Source organism: Pan paniscus, chromosome 16 (assembly GCF_029289425.2).
Source record: "Pan paniscus chromosome 16, NHGRI_mPanPan1-v2.0_pri, whole genome shotgun sequence".
Lineage (NCBI taxonomy): Eukaryota > Metazoa > Chordata > Mammalia > Primates > Hominidae > Pan > Pan paniscus.
In genome coordinates, this window is record NC_073265.2 from 7341347 (window position 1) to 7359722 (window position 18376).

Below are 18376 nucleotides of genomic sequence, written 5' to 3' on the forward strand. Positions count from 1 at the left end.
GCACTCACAATTTTAATTCTACTCCTTCATGATATCTAGGGAGCATAATATTCATATTTTACATATCACTGCATTTAATAGGCCCCAAGGGTACCAGAAATTGAGTACAAATGTTAGCAGAGTCTTGTTTGGAGTGGTGAATAATACTCATCATAAACATGGCCAACATTTCAATTAATTTTTTAAAAGTAGAGGTTAGAAAATCATTTGATATTGAGACCTAAAATAGTGAAAATAAAAGTAAGTTAAGAAAACAGCTATGATGCCTTCCTTTCTTGCTGACATTTTTATGAGTTTGTCATAGATGTTCTAGTTCACATGAGTTTTAACAGTAAAGAATACGAAGCTCCTCAGAGCCTGTTTGATTTTCAACATGTTTCAAAGATGCTTGAGACCACAGGACAGCTCCAATGTTCAGTTAAGCTCTGGTTGGTTCCCCCATGGCCTCAGCAAGCGTATGGATTTAGCTGAGAGACCCCTATGGTACCTTGGTGTGTGAGGCTAGCATAGCCGTCACAGGTCCATCACAGCAGTTGTATGTGAGCTGTCTTCTCCATGAGCCTGTGCAGTCCTCGGGGCAGAGCTCAGTCCAGTCCGCCACTCCCAAGGCCACAGAGACCATACTTGAGTGTGCTCAGGGCATGTGCATCGATGCAGCTGTCTCTCAGTCCATCCCGGGAGCTCAGCCTGCCACTGTCTTTCTCTGACAATGTGAGTGCTTTAGAATGTGAATGAGCTGGCATTCAGGGGACAGCCTGGGTAACTGGTACTTGTGTTTATCAAGGACAAAAATCCTGCCTCTGTGTCTGTGTCTGTGTGTTCTCATTAGAGTTCTTCATATTTGGTGAAACTTACCAGCCTCTAAGCACAGTAACCCTTGAGTGTCCTGAAAGTTTTAGTTACTGCCTTCTAATGGCATATTTGTAGGGCTGTACCATTCCCTGACCCTGCCATCACAATTTTCTCCCTTCCATTTTTGGAAGTGGGGTGGAATGCATACATTGAAACACTTTTGCTGATGAAAAGCTGGAATCAGCCCACTTGGTCTAGTGAGCAATGAGCCTGGAGTCTTGCCTCTGCAAGTTGTGGGCAGAAGGGCTAGAATGCCACCTGGTGAGACAGGGTGGATGCTTAGCTACCTCCTGACCCTCATCAGATCTTAGGTGGCACGTAAGCTGAGGCAGGTGTGTATCTTCTTCCCCTCCTGCACAGCTACATGCACTTCCCTCCCCAACGTGCCCATTTGGTTTAAGAGGACCTAATCTATGTAAGGTTCAGTGGCCTCTGTAAAATAGGGATCCTGCTGAGTGTCTTCATCACATCATATTATGTCATCAAACATCTCCATGTGACTCAACTCCTTTTTTTGTTATGTAGCTTTATTGCAGCAATAACTGACCAACATACCTTACAGTCTATTCATGCATAACATGCAATCACTAGGGTAAGCTGGCCCATCATTTTCTTATTTATATTTGTGACTCAGCTTTTTAAATTGGATATGAAAAGTGCTAATGGTAAAAGATTAGGTTGATAACTTTGACTATCTTAAAATTAGGAACTTATGTCTCAAAGTGTACTACTAAATGAGTGAAAAAGAAGCCACAGAGTGAAAAAAGTGTGTGCAAAAGCATCCATTGTCACATTTGGAAATTATATCTAAAATATGAAAAGAACACCTATAGAGCAATAAGAAAAGACAGAACCCCCCAATAGAAAAATGGACGGAATCTTAAGTAGACACTTCACAGAAGAAGATATTGAAATTACTGAAAGTATTAGTAAGCATATGAAAAGGTGTTCAACCTTGTAAGTCATGAGTAAAATGCAAAATTTAACCACAACGAGATGCCATTATATCCACACCTAAATGGTTAGAATAAAAGACTGACAATACTGAGTGCTGAAAGATTGTGGAGCAGTAGGAAGTGTCATGCATTGCTGATAAGATTGTAAATTTGTACAATGACTTTTGAAAATGATTTGACAGCATCTACTAAAGTTTAGAACAATGTATATCTTCTGCTTAGTAATTTTGTTCATAGTGGTATGCCCAACAAAAATATGTACATTTGCACACCAAAAGACTCTCTGAAAATGCTCATAGCAGCCTATTTATAATAGCCCCAAACTGGAAACAACTCAAATATCAACCCCTAGAATGGACAAATGGTGGGAGTGTCATATAGTGGAATACTATACAGAAATAAAAAATGAATGTATTACATGACTGAATCTCACAAACATGTTGGCCAAAAGAAAAATCTGACAGAAAAGAGTATATGCTATATGATTCCATTTATGAAGAACTCAGAAACAGGCACATTTACTCTCTGGTTGTCAAGGGCAGAGCCTGACTGGCATCCTCGGGCATGGAACCTTTTGATGTGGTCTGCACAATTCAGCCTCTGGGGCAGAGAATGTGTGGGGACGGTGAAGAGAGAGGGAGGGGAAAGTCAGCAGCGTCCCCTCCCCCCCTACTGGCCTGTCCGTATTGGTGGAGATCTTTATTTGAGGCAAAATGCTCAGAAATAGAATAATCTTTATTCTTTCCAACCTCAACTCTTTTAAATGACTCACTTGATGTAATCGAGGCATTTCCTAAGCCAGATTGGAAACCACGCAGAAGCTTCCAGGTGTTGAACGGAAGCCATTAGCTTCACTCTGAGCTTTGGTGTTGCAGCTACAGCGGGTATCTTGGGCAGTCACAGCCACTTTCTGGGTCTAGGAGGGAGAGGGCAGATCTGGAACTCGATCTTCCTGGTTCTAAGCCTGTGTCCTGCAGCACACAGCAGGTGCCCATAAGAGCCACTGAGTGTTGGAGCTAGGCTTTAAAATTGCTGTGAGGATTGAATCAGGTAATACACACAGGCCTGAAGAGCAGTGCCTGGTGCACGATTGCAAGAGATATGAACAAACAGTTCAGGCTGATGGCCAAGCAGTGCAGGAAGACACAAAGATTATAAAAAATGGTCTTTCTTTTGCTGGATTTTAAAGGGAAACTAGAAAGAATGGGAGTTTTCTCTTGAGAGAAAGCCTGTGCAGTCTACATGATAATTGAGTAAGTAGTTAGGTGCTCCCTCCTTCTGCTGCCATAGCAACTGCCTGATGCATGGTGCTATAATAGACCTTAACCCCCTGGTCACCCGGCTCCTTCCGACTTTCTAAGCCAGCTCATCCCATGCGCCCTGTCCTACTCACCCACCCAACTGTGGAGTGGGTGCTCCCCACAAGGAAGCACTGGGTTTGCACCCTGGAGGTTGAGTGCTTGGGTAAGTGAGAGAGCTAGAATTACCCGAGGAACAACCACAGTGTAGCTGCGCAACAGAAAGTCCTTGATTATTTGTGATCTCACTTGGTCTATTTCAGGCAGTTGATGGCCAGTACTCATGTACTACTTCATGAAAGGGCGGCAGGCAGGGTGGTTTGTACTGTATATAGTATGCACAGTCCATCTGTGGGTTTTCCTGTTTGGAAGGATGAATATGAGATGAGTAACTGTTGAGATACTCTCTGGAGATGCATCCTGTGTGCCTCAAGGTACATAGGTTAGTTCATCTTAATTGATCAGGACAGTACTGCCTTTGGTCAAAGTCAGTTACGCAATGTCCAGGGCAAGGAACTGTACAGTATGTCTTTTATAAAAGACGACAAGGTTTCAAATAGAACAAAATTAAGTTACATTTCTCAGTATATTCATCCAATCACACTGTGACAAGAGATTTGAAATAAATAAACCAGATCTGTTCATAATTAGCAAAATCATTCCATCAGAAGCCTGAGCGTATCAGAGGAATGCAACGTGACAGCATGGAAGGAAATTCTTGCAGACTGGGGATTGAATCCTGGCTTCACCCCAGCAAGCTGTGCAGCCTGGAGAAAACCAGTCCATCTTCGGGAGCCTCAGTTTCCCCCTGGGCTGGGGTGCTGAGAGATGCCCAGCAAATGCCTGTGCGTAGGAGGCTGCTGGGGGACTGGTGAAAGCCCTTTCCTACTTCCTTTGAATCATGTTGCCCAGGGCTTTAGGAATGAGGGAAAAGAGACTCCTTTAGCTATTTGTTTGGCATGGAAACTTGACTCTGTTGGAGACACAAATGAAAGTACAGAGCCACTTATCTCAGATTTTTTGAGTTGAGAAATGGCAAAGCTCTTGGTGAGAGATTAATGCCCACTCGAGGAAAGGGTTTGATAGAAGCTCCACAGGATAAAGACAGGTCACGTAAATGGTACTTTTCATCTGTATTCATCTCCACTCAACTGCATTTTTAATTTTTAGGAAAAGAGTCTCAATGACACATTGTTAGAATTTGTAATAGAATGTGAAGCTGGAAACTGGGATGTTTCCGTCAGTGGCTTTTGCTTCCAGTACACTGTGGAAGAACCACTGCCTCACCCTTTGTCAGTGTCCCTGAGGAGCCGGTGCTGAGCAGAGCAGCCTGGAGCATTGCTCACAGGGACCGGGGATTCAGTAGAAGGTGTGGTCTGGACTCAGAGCAGGACCAGGCGATACCAAGCAGACGAGCTTATGCACCGGCAGCCTGATTAGTGCCGCTGGCTCTGCAGGCAGTGCGATTAAAAGTAAGAGGGAATTGAGGTTTTGCAGGGACAAGGTCTTCATTCGATTGTAGGCTATTGCAGGGAATTTTTCTAACAAGACAAATCTCCGTGACTATGGAAACTTTCTGAAGTTGGATGGATGAGTGCTATGGCAGGAGTTTTGGCTGGAGGAAAGCTCAGGCCTCCACAATTGATAAGAGAAAGCAGAACTATAAAAAGAGCCCTAAAGGACCTTCCAGCTTTTTGTCATGACTGAAATTTCTCTCAGAATCATGGAAAAGAACTTGTGTTCTTACTGACTTTTAGAGAGAGCTTCTTATTGCTATATAGCAGAGAAAGCAAGGGATGCCATTTCTGGGGTCAAAAAGCTTTACCCAAGAGAAGTGAAATTGGAGCAATTATTTCTTACTGAGAATTTAAAGAAAAGATGTGGTGATCTGTGTTAGAGGAGTGGTGAAGGAATCACCATCAGATGTGTTGATCAGATAAGCAAGTGTCTGTTTGTCTTCTGAACTGTGTGGTACGTGCCCTGGAGAATTCAAGGAAAAGTAACATTCTGGTTAGGAGACAAAGCTAACATAAGTAGAAATTAGGCCACTGCAGCCTCTTTGCTGAGAAATCTCATTGACTTCTCCCTGTCTAAGACTGGGGTCCCAACATTTTTGCATGATATAAAACATGGTCTGCCCTTCACATGCTAAATGACAATGTCCTTCCCAACCCCATCTTCCTTTTTAAAATGTTTCTGTTGTAGTAAGAAAAATAATATATCATATGCTTAAAAAATATATGGTTAAAATGGCAAGGCTTGTGTGATATATATGTATATCACATAAAATTGTGTATGCATATAAAGTATGTGATATGTATATGTGTATAGATATGTATCCATATGTGATATATACATATATGTTTTATGTATATATCAAATACATATGTGATATGTATATAACACATACAATTTGTCATTTTAACTATTTTTAATTGTACAACTCAGTGGCATTAATTACATCACTGTCAGGCCTCTGAGCACAAGGCTGCACCAGATAGCCTGAGGCAACTGAGAAGTACAAAAGAGGTGAAACAGCCAGCTCTTGTCTTAATTGATTGACCAACCTTACAACATTCCGCTATGACTTGTTCCTGCGCTGTCCCAACTGATGGATCCATCGACCTCGTGACATTCTTCTTCTGGACAATGAGTCTTATGATCTCTCCAGCATGCACCTTGTGACTCCCGCCCTGGCCTGCAAGAGAAAAACCCCCTTTAACTGTAACTTTCCACTGCTTACCCCAGTCCTATAAAACTGCCCCATCCCTAACTCCCTTCGCTGACTCTCTTTTCGAACTCAGCTCGCCTGCACCCAGGTGATTAAAAAGCTTTATTGCTCACACAAAGCCTGTTTGGTGGTCTCTTCATATGGACACGCGTGACAATCACCATTACCATTATCTCCAAAACATTTCATTAACCCCAAGAAGAAACCCTATAATCATTAAGCAATGACTCTCCATTTCACCTCCCACCCTGCCCACCCCTGGTAATCTCTTAATCTACCTTCTGTCTGTTTAATGTAATCACATTTGTTTATTTCTGCTTTTTTTCACTTTTGCTGTCATAGCCTAGAAATCACTGCCAAGTCCAATATACTGAATATTTTCCTCCATGTTTTCTTTTAGGAGTTTTATAGTTTTAGACTTTATGTTTAGGTCTCTAATCGATTTTGAATTAATTTCTGTATATGGTGTAAGATAAGGGTCCAACTTTATTCTTTTGCATGCAGATATCCAGTTTCCTCAACACCATTTGTTAAACAGACTGCGATTGAGTAGTCTTGGCATTCTTATCAAAGGTCATTTGACCATAAGCATACGTGTTTATTTCTGGGCTCTATATTCTATTCCATTAGCCTGTTTTTTTTTTCTATGCCTTGTGATTTATTTTTGGTTGAACACTGAACATTTGAATATTATATTGTAGTAAATCTGGAAATCAGTTTCACTCCCTTTCCTGGGGTTATTATTATTTTTTTTTATAATTGAAGGCTGTAGTAGTCTTGTTTGTTTTGTGACATTTCCAAACTATTTTTGAAAAGACTGTATTCCTTGTCATGTATGGTCACTGGAATCTCTGTTCCTTAGTGATTGCTTACTGTGTTCGGCTAGTGTTTTGACACAGATTGATTTGAATTCCAGGAGCTAAAAGCAAACAAACCACCACAACAAAAATACCTCTTCCTGTTTTATAGATTGGCTCTGTGCTAGAACCCTCCTTCAAAACTTAGCCAGGCTTGCACTGAGACTAGGCATCAGCACAAGCTGAAAGTTTTGGGAATTCTCCAGTCTTTTCTGAGCATGGGCCTTTCCCTAGGCATGCAGGTGGCTTTCTGTATCTCTGCCTGCCCCCACCGCCCCCCAGCTCTGCCCTGCCCCGCCCCATGTTTGTTTTTGAATATCTCAGTTTCACAAAGAAACTCTCCCCAGATTTTGCTCCTATTCCTCAGGTGGCACATTATATGCTTGTCTTTTCCCCAGGCATCTGTGGTTTGGCTTGCAGTGATTTTGAACAATGCCTGCCATTTTCCTGGCCTAAGTTCTGCCTTAGGTGAAACAGATGAATGCCTTGCTTCAGTGCCTCAGCTACCCTCCAGCCAGGTTAGAGCAGACATTCACAATAGTTTGTGAATAATGCTGCTCTTCTCTACCTGAACCAGGGAGCAGGGTTCACCTCCTTTGTGGAACCTTCTCTCAGTCCCCATATATTGTTATTTTTTTCTGGGTGCTCTCCAAAATGGTTTACATCTACCTATAGTATTGCATTAAGTATAACGTTATTTACATACATGTGTTCTCCACTGGACGTCGAGGCCCTTGGAATTCAAAGTGGTGCCTTGCTTACATTCCCATCTGTATCCCTTAAGCTCAGAGGCAGGTACAGAGCAGGTTTCCAAAAGTGGCATACAGAACAATTTGGATTTAGGGGACATTCAGTGAGGACCAGATGAACAGGAGTGTTTCCTGATATTGTGAGACAGTGGTCTTGCAAAAGTAGACAAGTGGGTATACTTTGGAAAGCAGGAGGAACCGTAGGAGACAAAAGGGTAGTTTGGATACCTCTTCAAATTCTATACATCATATTCAATAACTGTCATTGTTTTCCAGAAAATAATCTATATTTAAGCCCTTGAAGGTAGAGTAAGAGTAATAGAAATAATTTGAGACAATAAGAACAGATCATTTTTGTTTTATTTTTTTAAATGCAAGGTACAGGCTGGGCGTGGTGCCTCACACCTGTAATCCTAGCACTTTGGGAGGCTGAGGCTGGTGGATCACCTGAGGTCAGGAGTTCGAGACCAGCCTGGCCAACATGGTGAAACCCCGTCTCTGCTAAAAATACAAAAAATTAGCCAGGTGTGGTGGCGGGCACCTGTAATCCCAGCTACTCAGGAGGCTGAGGCAGGAGAATCACTTGAACCTGGGAGGCAAAGGTTGCAGTGAGCCGAGATTGTGCCACTGCACTCCAGCCTGGGTGACAAGAGCAAAACTCCATCTCAAAAAAATTAAAAAGAAAAATAAATAAATAAATAGATAAAATAAAATGCAAGGTATAGAATTGTCAAGAACTGTTTAAAAGGATACTTTATTCATCCAGGTAATTCTTATTTAAGAGGTTTTTTCCCCCTCAAATATGTAAACAATTGAGATCTTAGTACTTTTTTTGTTTTGTTTTGTTTTTAAACTGAATAGTATTCTGTTTCTCCTAGTTGCAAGCTGGCCCGATCCACTCTGGTCTTGGAGAACTCCTTTATCTTTTTGGTGGACCCTAACTTTAGTCTCTAACTCTTGAAAGTGGGAGATGGCTAGCTCTGTAACGCTTATAATGAAAGTCACACACATAACTATCAATCGGATCCATATTTAGTTGTGAGCAGGCATATGTCAGTTTGTGCAACGTGTTTGGCTAATTTGATGATGCCCCAGTTCTTTGAACTTTTAGTGTTCTAAGCACATCTTGTCTACAATGTTTACTGGAGACAGCAAAAATATTCTAAGAAAATTCAGTGAACCTTAGAGTTGGAATCAGAGTGTTTAGAGATGAAGTGTCAGACCCCCGCCCTGATGAAGAGCCTGGCTCAGTCACCACACTGAAGAGCTCCTTGAGCCTCTTGATACTCGCTTACTCCTGACCTCCCAGCACCTCCATCCTCAGGCAGTCTCTGACCTGTTTTCTGTCACTGTAGATTAAGAGTTGGCAAGCTTTTCCATAAAAGAGTAGATAGAAAATACTTGAGGCTTTTTAGCCATACACTCTCTCTCACAAATACCAAATGACTGGGTTGTGGTAAAGCAGTCATAGAAAGTATGTAAATGGGTGGCTGTGGATGTATTTCAATAAGATTATATTTATAGAAACAAGCAGGGGGTCAGATTTGACCCATGGACTATAGCTTGTCAAACCCTGCTATTTAAATTTTCTAGAACTTTATATTAAAAATGGTATATATGTATATTTGGTCTGGCTTCTTTCATTCAGCATAATTATTATGAGATTCATCCATGTGGTAGCATACATCAATAATTCATTCCTGTTATTACTGAGTAGTATTCCATGGTTTGAGTATTACACCATTTTTTTGTACACACATTCACCTGTTGATGGATATTTGAATTGTTTCCAGTTTTTGACCATCAAAACTAAGACTACAGCAAACATTGTGTTCAATTCTTAGTGTTACCTTATGCTTTAATTTCTTTTGGGTAAATACTTGAAAGTGGAATAGTGGGTTCATATTGGTAGGTGTATGGATCATGTTTTTAAAAACTGCCACGCTGTTTTCTGGAATGGTTGAACCATTTTACACTCCCACCAGCAGTGCTTGAAAGTTCCTGTTCCTTCATCTCCTTGTCAACATTTACTTTAGTCAGTGTTTTTGATTTTACACATTCTAAGGTAGATAGTGAAATGTCATTGTGGTTTTACTCCACGTTTCCCTAATGGCTAGTGATATTTGACCATCTTTTCATGTAATCATTTGTCAGTCTTATGTCTTCTTTGTTGAAGTGTCTGTTTAAAATATTTCCCATTTGAATTGTGTTGTTTACTTGTGGAATTTGAGAATTAAAAATTTATATATATATATTCTAGATATTAGTCTTTTATCAGATAGATGATTTGGAAATATTTTCCCCCAGTTTGTGGCATTTCTCTACTTTTACTTAACAGTGCCCTTTGAAAAACAGGAATTCATAATTTTGATAAAGTCCAATTAATATGATTTTTTCTTTTCATATATTATGTTTTTACTGTTATGTCTAAGAAAACCTTTAACTCAGGGTCAGAGATTTTTTCCTATATTTTCTTCCAGAAGTTTTATAGTTGTGTTTTACATTCAGGCCTATAATCCATTTGTATTAAATTTCGTATATGATTAGTGAACAGATCAAAGTAAAAGTTCTTTTGCATGTGGATATCCAACTGTTCCAGCACCATATGTGGAAAAGACTTCTCCTTCTGTATTAAACCACCATTGAATCTTTGCAAAAAAATCAATTGACCATAAATATATGGGTATATTTTTGGATTCTCCATTGATCAATTTATTTTGATGCAATATCACATTGTTTTTATTGTTGTTGCTTTATAATAAATCTTGAAGTGAGATAAAGTATATTCTCAAACTTTGTTCTTTTTTTTTTTTAATAAAAGTTGCATTGGTTATTCTAGTCCTTTGCATTCTTATGTGAATTTTAGAATCAGTTTGTTAATTTCTACACAAAAGAATGCTGGGATTTATACAAAACATTCTTAGGAAAAATGAAAGAAGACATAAATAATTGGAGCTATATATTGTGTTTATAGATCAGAAGCTCCTATATTGTTAAAATGTTAATTTTTCCCAAATTAATTCATACACACCTCTCTGCTTCAAAGGAGTCCACCCTGTAGTCCCTGATATTAATGGCCATATATGTTATATTACATAGCCAAGGAACTTTGCAGGTGGATTTAGGTTATAAACCTCCATAAAGGGAGATTTTTCTGGATTATCCAGGTAGATCCAATGTAATCATAAGGGCCCTTAAAAATAAAGAGAAGGATAGAAGAGCCAGTTAGAGAGCTGTGACAGAAGAAGAGGCAGGAGAGATTTGAAGTGTGAGAGGGACATTGCTGACTTTGAAGATGGAGGAAGGGAGGCATGAGGCTGGGAATGTGGGTGCCTCTGGAAGCTCAGCACAGCTTTTGGGTGACAGCCAGTAAGGAAACAGGGGCCTCAGTCTTACAGCTGCAGGGAACTGGATTATGTCAACACCTGAATGAGCAGAGAAACAAATCCTCCCCTAGAGCCTCCAGACAGGAACACAGCCCTGCCAACACTGTGGCTGTGACGTCATGAGACTCTAAGCAGACATCCTGCTGTGAACCAGCATCCTCTGACCTATGAAAATCATGATATAATTGAAAACTAGTACACCTTTTTATATCTATAGAATCTATAGTCATGCCACTGATCTTCTTCTTGATACTGGAAATTTTGTTTTCTCACTTGCTCTATTCAGATTGGCTAAAAGTTGACTGATCTTACTGAGCTTTTGAAAGAAGCCAGTTTTGGTATCATTGCTTTTCTCTAACATTTTTTCCATTTTCTATTTCATTGATTTCTACTCCAGTCTTTATTATTTCTTTTCTTCTACTTATTTTGGGTTTCATTTGCTCTAACCAGTAAGGAAAAATATAACCAGAACAATTAAACAAAAACTTTATGAAAGAAGACATATGGATGTCAAGTAAGTAAAAGATGCTCAGTGTTGGCTGGGCATGGTGGCTCATGCCTGTAATTCCAGCGCTTTGGGAAGTCAAGGCGGGTGGATCACTTGAGGTCAGGAGTTCGTGACCAGCCTGGCCAACATGGTGAAACCCCATCTCTACTGAAAATACAAAAATTAGCTGGGCATGGTGGTGCACACTTGTAATCCCAGCTACTCGGGAGGCTGAGGCAGGAACATCACTTGAATCTGAGAGATGGAGGTTGCAGTGAGCTGAGATTGCACCACTGCACTCCAGCCTGGGCCACAGAGTAAGACTCCATCTCAAAAAAAAAGATGCTCAATGTCATTAGTCATGAGAAAAATGCAATTGGAAACCACAGTAAGATCCCACTACACATCCATTGGAATGTCTAAAATCAGAAAGGCTGATCAAATGTTGGTGAAGATGTGGAAGAACTGGAATTCTCATACACTGCTGGTGGGATTGTAAAATGATAAAATTATTTTGGAAAATAGTTTTGCAGTTTCCTAAAGCATAAATGTTGCATATAACCTTGCATAGTATTAAGCTATCATATATCCAACCATCTCATTCCTAGGTATTTAGCCAAGAGAACTGAAAGCATGTGTACATACAAAAACTTGTATATGAATGTTCATAGCATGTTTATTTGAAATAGCCAGACACTGGAAACAATCCACGTGTCCATCAATAGGTGAATGGTATGTACATTGTAATATAGCCACACACTAGCATACTACTACACATTAAAAAAGATGAACTACTGACTCACACACCAACAGCGAAGGATCTTTTTTTTTTGTTTTTGAGACGGAGTTTGGCTCTCATTGCCCAGGCTGGAGTGCAATGGCGTGATCTCGGCTCACCACAACCTCTGCCTCCCAGGTTCAAGCAATTCTCCTGCCTCAGCCTCCCAAGTAGCTGGGATTACAGGCATGTGCCACCACATCCAGCTAATTTTGTATTTTTAGTAGAGACGGGGTTTCTCCATGTTGGTCAGGATGGTCTCGAACTCCTGACCTCAGGTGATCTGCCTGCCTGGGCCTGCCAAAGTGCTGGGATTACAGGCGTGAGCCATCGGGCCCGGCCAACAGTGAAGGATCTTAACATGATTATGCTGAATATTAATTTTTTTGTCTGGATGATCTGTCTATTGAGAAACAGTCAGACAAAAAATACAACAGGTGGGGCGTGGTGGCTCATGCCTGTAATCCCAGCAGTTTGGGAGTCTGAGGTGGGCGGATCACTTGAGGGCAAGAGTGTGAGACCAGCCTGGTCAACATAGTGAAACCTCATCTCTACTAAAAATACAAAAAGTTAACTGGGTGTGGTGGTGCATGACTGTAATCCCAGCTACTTGGGAAGCTGAGGCTCCCCAGCTTGAGCCTGGGAGGTGGAGGTTGCAGTGAGCTGAACTGCAGCCCAGCCTGGGTGACAGAGCAAAACTGTGTCTCAAAAAGGCCCCCAAAACAACAACAACAAAAAACTATGGTGCAATTTACAGAAAACCTGCATTTATAGAAAATTTAAGCCAATCTATAGTGAAAGAAAAGAGATGAATGGTTTACTGGGAGTGTGGGGGTTGACAAGAGGAGCTAGAGGAGGTACAAGAACATAGGCATGAATAAACTTGTAGGGTCAATGGGCATGTTCATTATCTTGATTACAGTGTTGGTTTCATGAGTATACACATAACCAAATAGAAATTATGTGCATTTTACATATATGCGGTTTGTAGTATGACAATTATTCTTGATAAAGAAAAAGGCAACCAGAGGTTAAAGAAATGAATCGGTGTGTTAACAGTGGAACTATATCTCTATGTCTATTTACTTATTTTCAGGATGGATTGCTATTCTGGGTGCCATCTGGTTGCTAATTTTAGCTGATATTCATGATTTTGAGATAATTCTACACAGAGTGGAATGGGCAACCCTTCTGTTTTTTGCAGCGCTCTTTGTTCTGATGGAGGTAAGATTTTAGAACTTTTGCCATATGGCATTTTACCTGATTTTTGTATTTCATGTTTTATTTGGTGAATGAAGAAAGCCTACATCTATTAATCTTTCCTTATATTCTCTAAGTGGAAAATAATGGAGGTTGTAATTGGACTATTTTAAGTTAACCAGCTTTACCTTAGCCACTGAGAGATTTCTGACAGCACTGCGTATTTGTTTTTTTTCTTGAATTATCTTTGTGGTTTGTAAACTCATTCTAATTTCATTTTCTATAAAATATAATTTACTATAAGTTGAGTTTGGAGCTAAATTACTTATAACAGCAAGTTTAGGAGGTAGTGTGACCTTGATGATCTGTTTCATTTTGTGTGATATTTGAGTAACATTTCTGTTATCACGGAAAAGACTACATCAGTAATATGTATTGTTTCCATTACAATTGTTGTTACAAAATTACTCACAAAATCTTGAGACTTCATTTATAAATTTGTGTCCCCCTCAAACAGAAAGGTTTACTAACACAGAAAGATACTACTCCTCAAACCATTCCCCCAGCACCACTTCTTTGCATTTCTTCAATTTAACATGTAACGTGCTTTCATTTTCATTAAGCTAGAAATATTTTCTAATTTTCCACATAATTTCTTTTTTTGACTTATGGGTTATTTCAAAGTATGTTTTGAAGGCTCCAAATATTTGTGGATTGCCCATGTTTCTTTATGTTTTTGACTTTTAATTTAATTCAGTTGTGGTCACAGGACATACACTGCACAATTGCAGTCCTTTTAATTTTATTAAGACTTGTTTTACGGTCTAGCATTTGATCTGTCTTGGAGAATATTCTACTTGTGATGTGTATTCTGCTGCTGTTTTGTGGAGCATTCTATCAGTGTTAGATTTGTCTTGCTTGTTAACAGTTCTGTTTGTCTCTTGCACATTATGAGTGATATTCTGTGAAACTGTTCTATGAGTTATTGAGAGTGGGGTATTGCAGTCTTCAACTATTTTGTTGGATTGGGTATTTTTCCTTTCAAGTGTGTCAGCTTTTGCTTCATGTATCTTGAGGATCGGTTGTTAAGTGTATATACTTTTATAATTATTACATCATCCAAATGAATTGAACTTTATCATTACTAAATGTCTCTTTTTCTCTGGTAATGCTTTTGTCTTAGGGTCTATTTGCCTGATACTGGTATAGCCACTTCAGCCCACTTTTGTTTACTGTTTGCATGACTTATCATTTTAAAAATGATAAAATCTAGCCTGACAATTTCTACATTTTAATTGAAATATTCAATCCACCCCCATTTAATACTTATTCATACGCTTGGCTTCGTGTCTGCTACTTTGCTATTTTCACTATATCTCATATCTTTTTTCCTCTCTTTATCTTTTACTGCTTTCTTACTGTGTTAAATTACATTTTATTGTATACTAATTCTCTTCTTTGTTTCTATTTCTAAAACTGCGTTTTTGAGTTATTTTATTATTGATTGCTCTAAGGGTTAAACTGTACATCTTAGTTTAATATGATCTGTGCTGGATTAATACTAATTTATCTCGTGGAAAATACAGACATCGTGTTCCAGTAGAGCTCCATTTGTCCTCCCTTGTTTGTGCTTTGATGGTCACGTATGTTGTACTTCTACGTTATATGCCTAACATATATAATAGTTTTATCATTTCAATTATTTTATGCAATGTATTTTATATTAAGAGAAAAAAGAAAAATGATAAAAAAAAGACATACAATTGACCCTTGAACAACATGGATTTGAACTGCATGGATCTACCTATATGGAGATCTTTTTCAATAAATGTATGGGAATTTTTTTTTGGAGATTTGTGATAATTTGAAAAAACACAGATGAACTGTTGAAAAAAATTAAGTCAAAGTTAGGTATGTCACATAGACCAATGGAACAGAACAGAGAGCCCAGAAATAAGGCCGTACACCTATGACCATCTGATCTTCGACAAAGCTGACCAAAACAAGCAGTGGGGCAGGCAGTCTCTACTCAATAAATGGTGCTGGGAGAACTGGCTACCCACATGCAGAAGATTGAAATCGGACCCCTTCCTTATACCATATACAAAAATCAACTCAAGATGGATTAAAGACTTAAACGTAAACCCCAAACTATAAAACCCTGGAAGACAATCTAGGCAATACCATTCTGCACATAGGCATGGGAAAAGATTTTATGACAAAGGTGCCAAAAGCAATTGCAACAAAAACAAAAATTGGCAAATGGGATCTATTAAATTAAAGAGCTTCTGCACAGCAAAAGGAACTATCAACGGAGTAAACAGACAATCTACAGAATGGGAAAAAAATTTAGCAAATTATGCATCTCTGACAAAGGTCTAATAGGAACCAAAGTCTATAAGGAACTTAAACAAATTTACAAGAAAAAGAAACCAAACAGCTGCACTAAAAAGTGAGCAAAGGACATGAATGCTTTCAAAAGAAGACATACATGCAGCCAATAAGTGTATGATAAAAGCTCAATATCACCGATCATTAGAAAAATGTGTATCAAAACTACAATGCAATGCCATCTCACACCAGTCATATAGCTATTATTAAAGAGTCAACAAATAACACATGCTAATGAAGTTGCAGAGAAAAGAGATCACTTATACACTGCTGGCAGGAGTGTAAATTAGTTCAACCATTGTAGAAAGCAGTGTGGTGATTCCTTAAAGAGCTAAAGAGCTAAAAAACTGAATTGCCATTTGACTCAGGAAATCCCATTACTGGGTATATATAAAAAAAGAATATAAATTCTTGTACTGTAAAGACATATGCACATGTGTGTTCATTGCAGCATTATTCACCATAGCAAAGATATGGAATCGATCTAAATGTCCTTCAATGGTAGACTGGATAAAGAAAAGTGGATAAAGTGGTAGACTGGATAAAGTAAAGTATATGTATAAACATATACACCATGGAACACTATGCAGCCATTAAAAAGAATGAGGTAATATCTCTTGCAGAAACATGGATGGAGCCAGAGGCCATTATCTTTAGCAAACTAACACAGGAACAGAAAACCAAATACCACATGTTTTCACTTATAAGTGGGAGCTGAATGATGAGAACACATGGACACAAAGAGGGGAGCAACAGACACTGGGGCCTACTGGAGGATGAAAGGTGGGAGGAGGGAGAGGTTTGGGAAAAATAAGTAATGGGTGCTAGGCTTAATACCTGGGTGACAAAATAATCTGTACAACAAACTCTTGTGACATGAGTCTACCTATATAATAAACCTGCACATGTACCCCTGAACTTAAAAGTTAAAAAAATTGTCCTTTGAACCAGTTATTAAAAAAAAATGATGGTGGGTTGTGAGTGGCCAGGGGCCAAAATAAGCACATGAGAGAGACAAACACAGAAACACACACACACACACACACACACACCCCCCAAACAAAAAACCACAAAAGGTATGTCATGAATGCATAAAATTTTTGTAGATACTAGTCTATCTTATTTACTCCTATAAAATATACACAAATCTATTATAAAAAGTTAAAATGTATCAAAGCTTACACAAACACAGACAGTACATGGTACCATTCACAGCCAAGGGAAATGTAAACAAATGTAAAGATGCAGGATTCAATCATAATTGTGTAAAGTTAACTGTGGTACATACTGTGCTACTGTAATAATTTCACAGCCACCTCCTGTTGCTATTGCAGTGAGTGAGGATCTACTTAAGATGCTATGTGGTGCTGATCATCTCCATGAGTGGTTAATCCCTTCAGTAAATTGCCTATTGCAGTAAAAAGTGATCTCTCAATTCCCATGTATTTCTTGGTTTACTGCAATGCTTAAACCTTGAATGACACATGGGACCCATAGCAAGTGCCATTAGTGATGCTGGAAGTGCTCTAAAGAAGCAGAGAAAGGTCGTAACATTACAGGAGAAAGTTGGATTGCTTGATATGTACCATAGATTGCCGTCTGCAGCTGCAGTTGCCTACTATTTCTGACAGATGATTCACCTTGTAAACAGACGATGTAAACTTATGGTAGCGATAAACACAGTACAGTACTGTAAATGTAGTTTTTGTTTCTTATGATTGTCTTAATAACATTTTCTTTTCTGTAGCTTACTTTATTGTAAGAATACAGTGTATAAGACATATAACATACAAAATACATGTTTCAGGAGTTTGAGACCAGCCTGGGTAACATAGTGAGACTTCATCTCTATAAAAATATTAAAAAATTAGCTGGCATGGTGGTGCATGCCTGTAGTCCCAGCTACTCAGGAGGCTGATGTGGGAGGAGCACTATGCTCCTGGGAGGTTGAGACTGCAGTGAGCCACGATTGTGCCACTGCACACCAGCCTGGATGACAGAGCAAGACCATGTATCAAAACAAAAGAAAATGAAATATGTGTTAATTGACTGTTTATGTTATTGGTAAGGCTCCCAGTCAGTAGTAGGCTGTTAGTAGTTAAGATTTGGGGGAGTCAAAATCTATACATGGATTTTCGACTTTGTAGGGGGCTGGTGCCCCTAAAACCCACAATGTTTGAGGGTCAGTTTGTGTGTGTGTGTGTGTTTGTGTGTATCTTTCCTACAATTCTTTACTTCTTTGTATGGATTTAAGTTGCCACATGATGTCAGCCTGAAGAATTTCCTTTAGTAGATCTTGTAAAGCAAATCTGTTGGAAACAAATTCTCTCTTTGTTTATATGTGAATGCCTTTATTTTGTCTTTTTAAAATACAGTTTTGTTTCACTTATATAGAATCCTTGATAGTTTTTTTTTCTTTCACCAGTCCAAATCTGTCATTCTGACTTTGGGTCTCCATTGCTTCTTATGAGAAATTAGCTGTTAATCATTGTTTCCCCCCTATGCGCATTGAGTCATTTTTCTGTTACTGCTTTTGAGGCTTTACTTTGTCTTTCAATAGTGTGACTATTATGCATCTAGGTGTGGATCTTTTTGTGTTTCTCCTACTTATGTGTATGTTTTTTGAAAGTTTTAACTTTTAAGATCTTTAGATTAATTTTGAAATTAATTTTCGGTATTTGGATAGTTTTT

The 18376-nt window shown here is 39.0% G+C and overlaps 1 protein-coding gene across 11 annotated transcripts in view; it reads left to right on the forward strand.

Moving 5' to 3' along the window:
* Positions 1–18376, forward strand: part of OCA2 (OCA2 melanosomal transmembrane protein) — a 381861-nt gene that overhangs the window by 158559 nt on the left and 204926 nt on the right. For all 11 annotated transcript variants that reach the window (XR_004666399.3, XM_055099067.2, XM_003828056.5 and 8 more), the window contains one exon: positions 13191–13318. Coding sequence is in view for 10 of the 11 variants with exons in the window: in XM_055099067.2 (XP_054955042.1) it covers positions 13191–13318 (128 nt within the window). In the remaining variant the exon portion in view is untranslated. The remainder of the gene's footprint in view (positions 1–13190; positions 13319–18376) is intronic.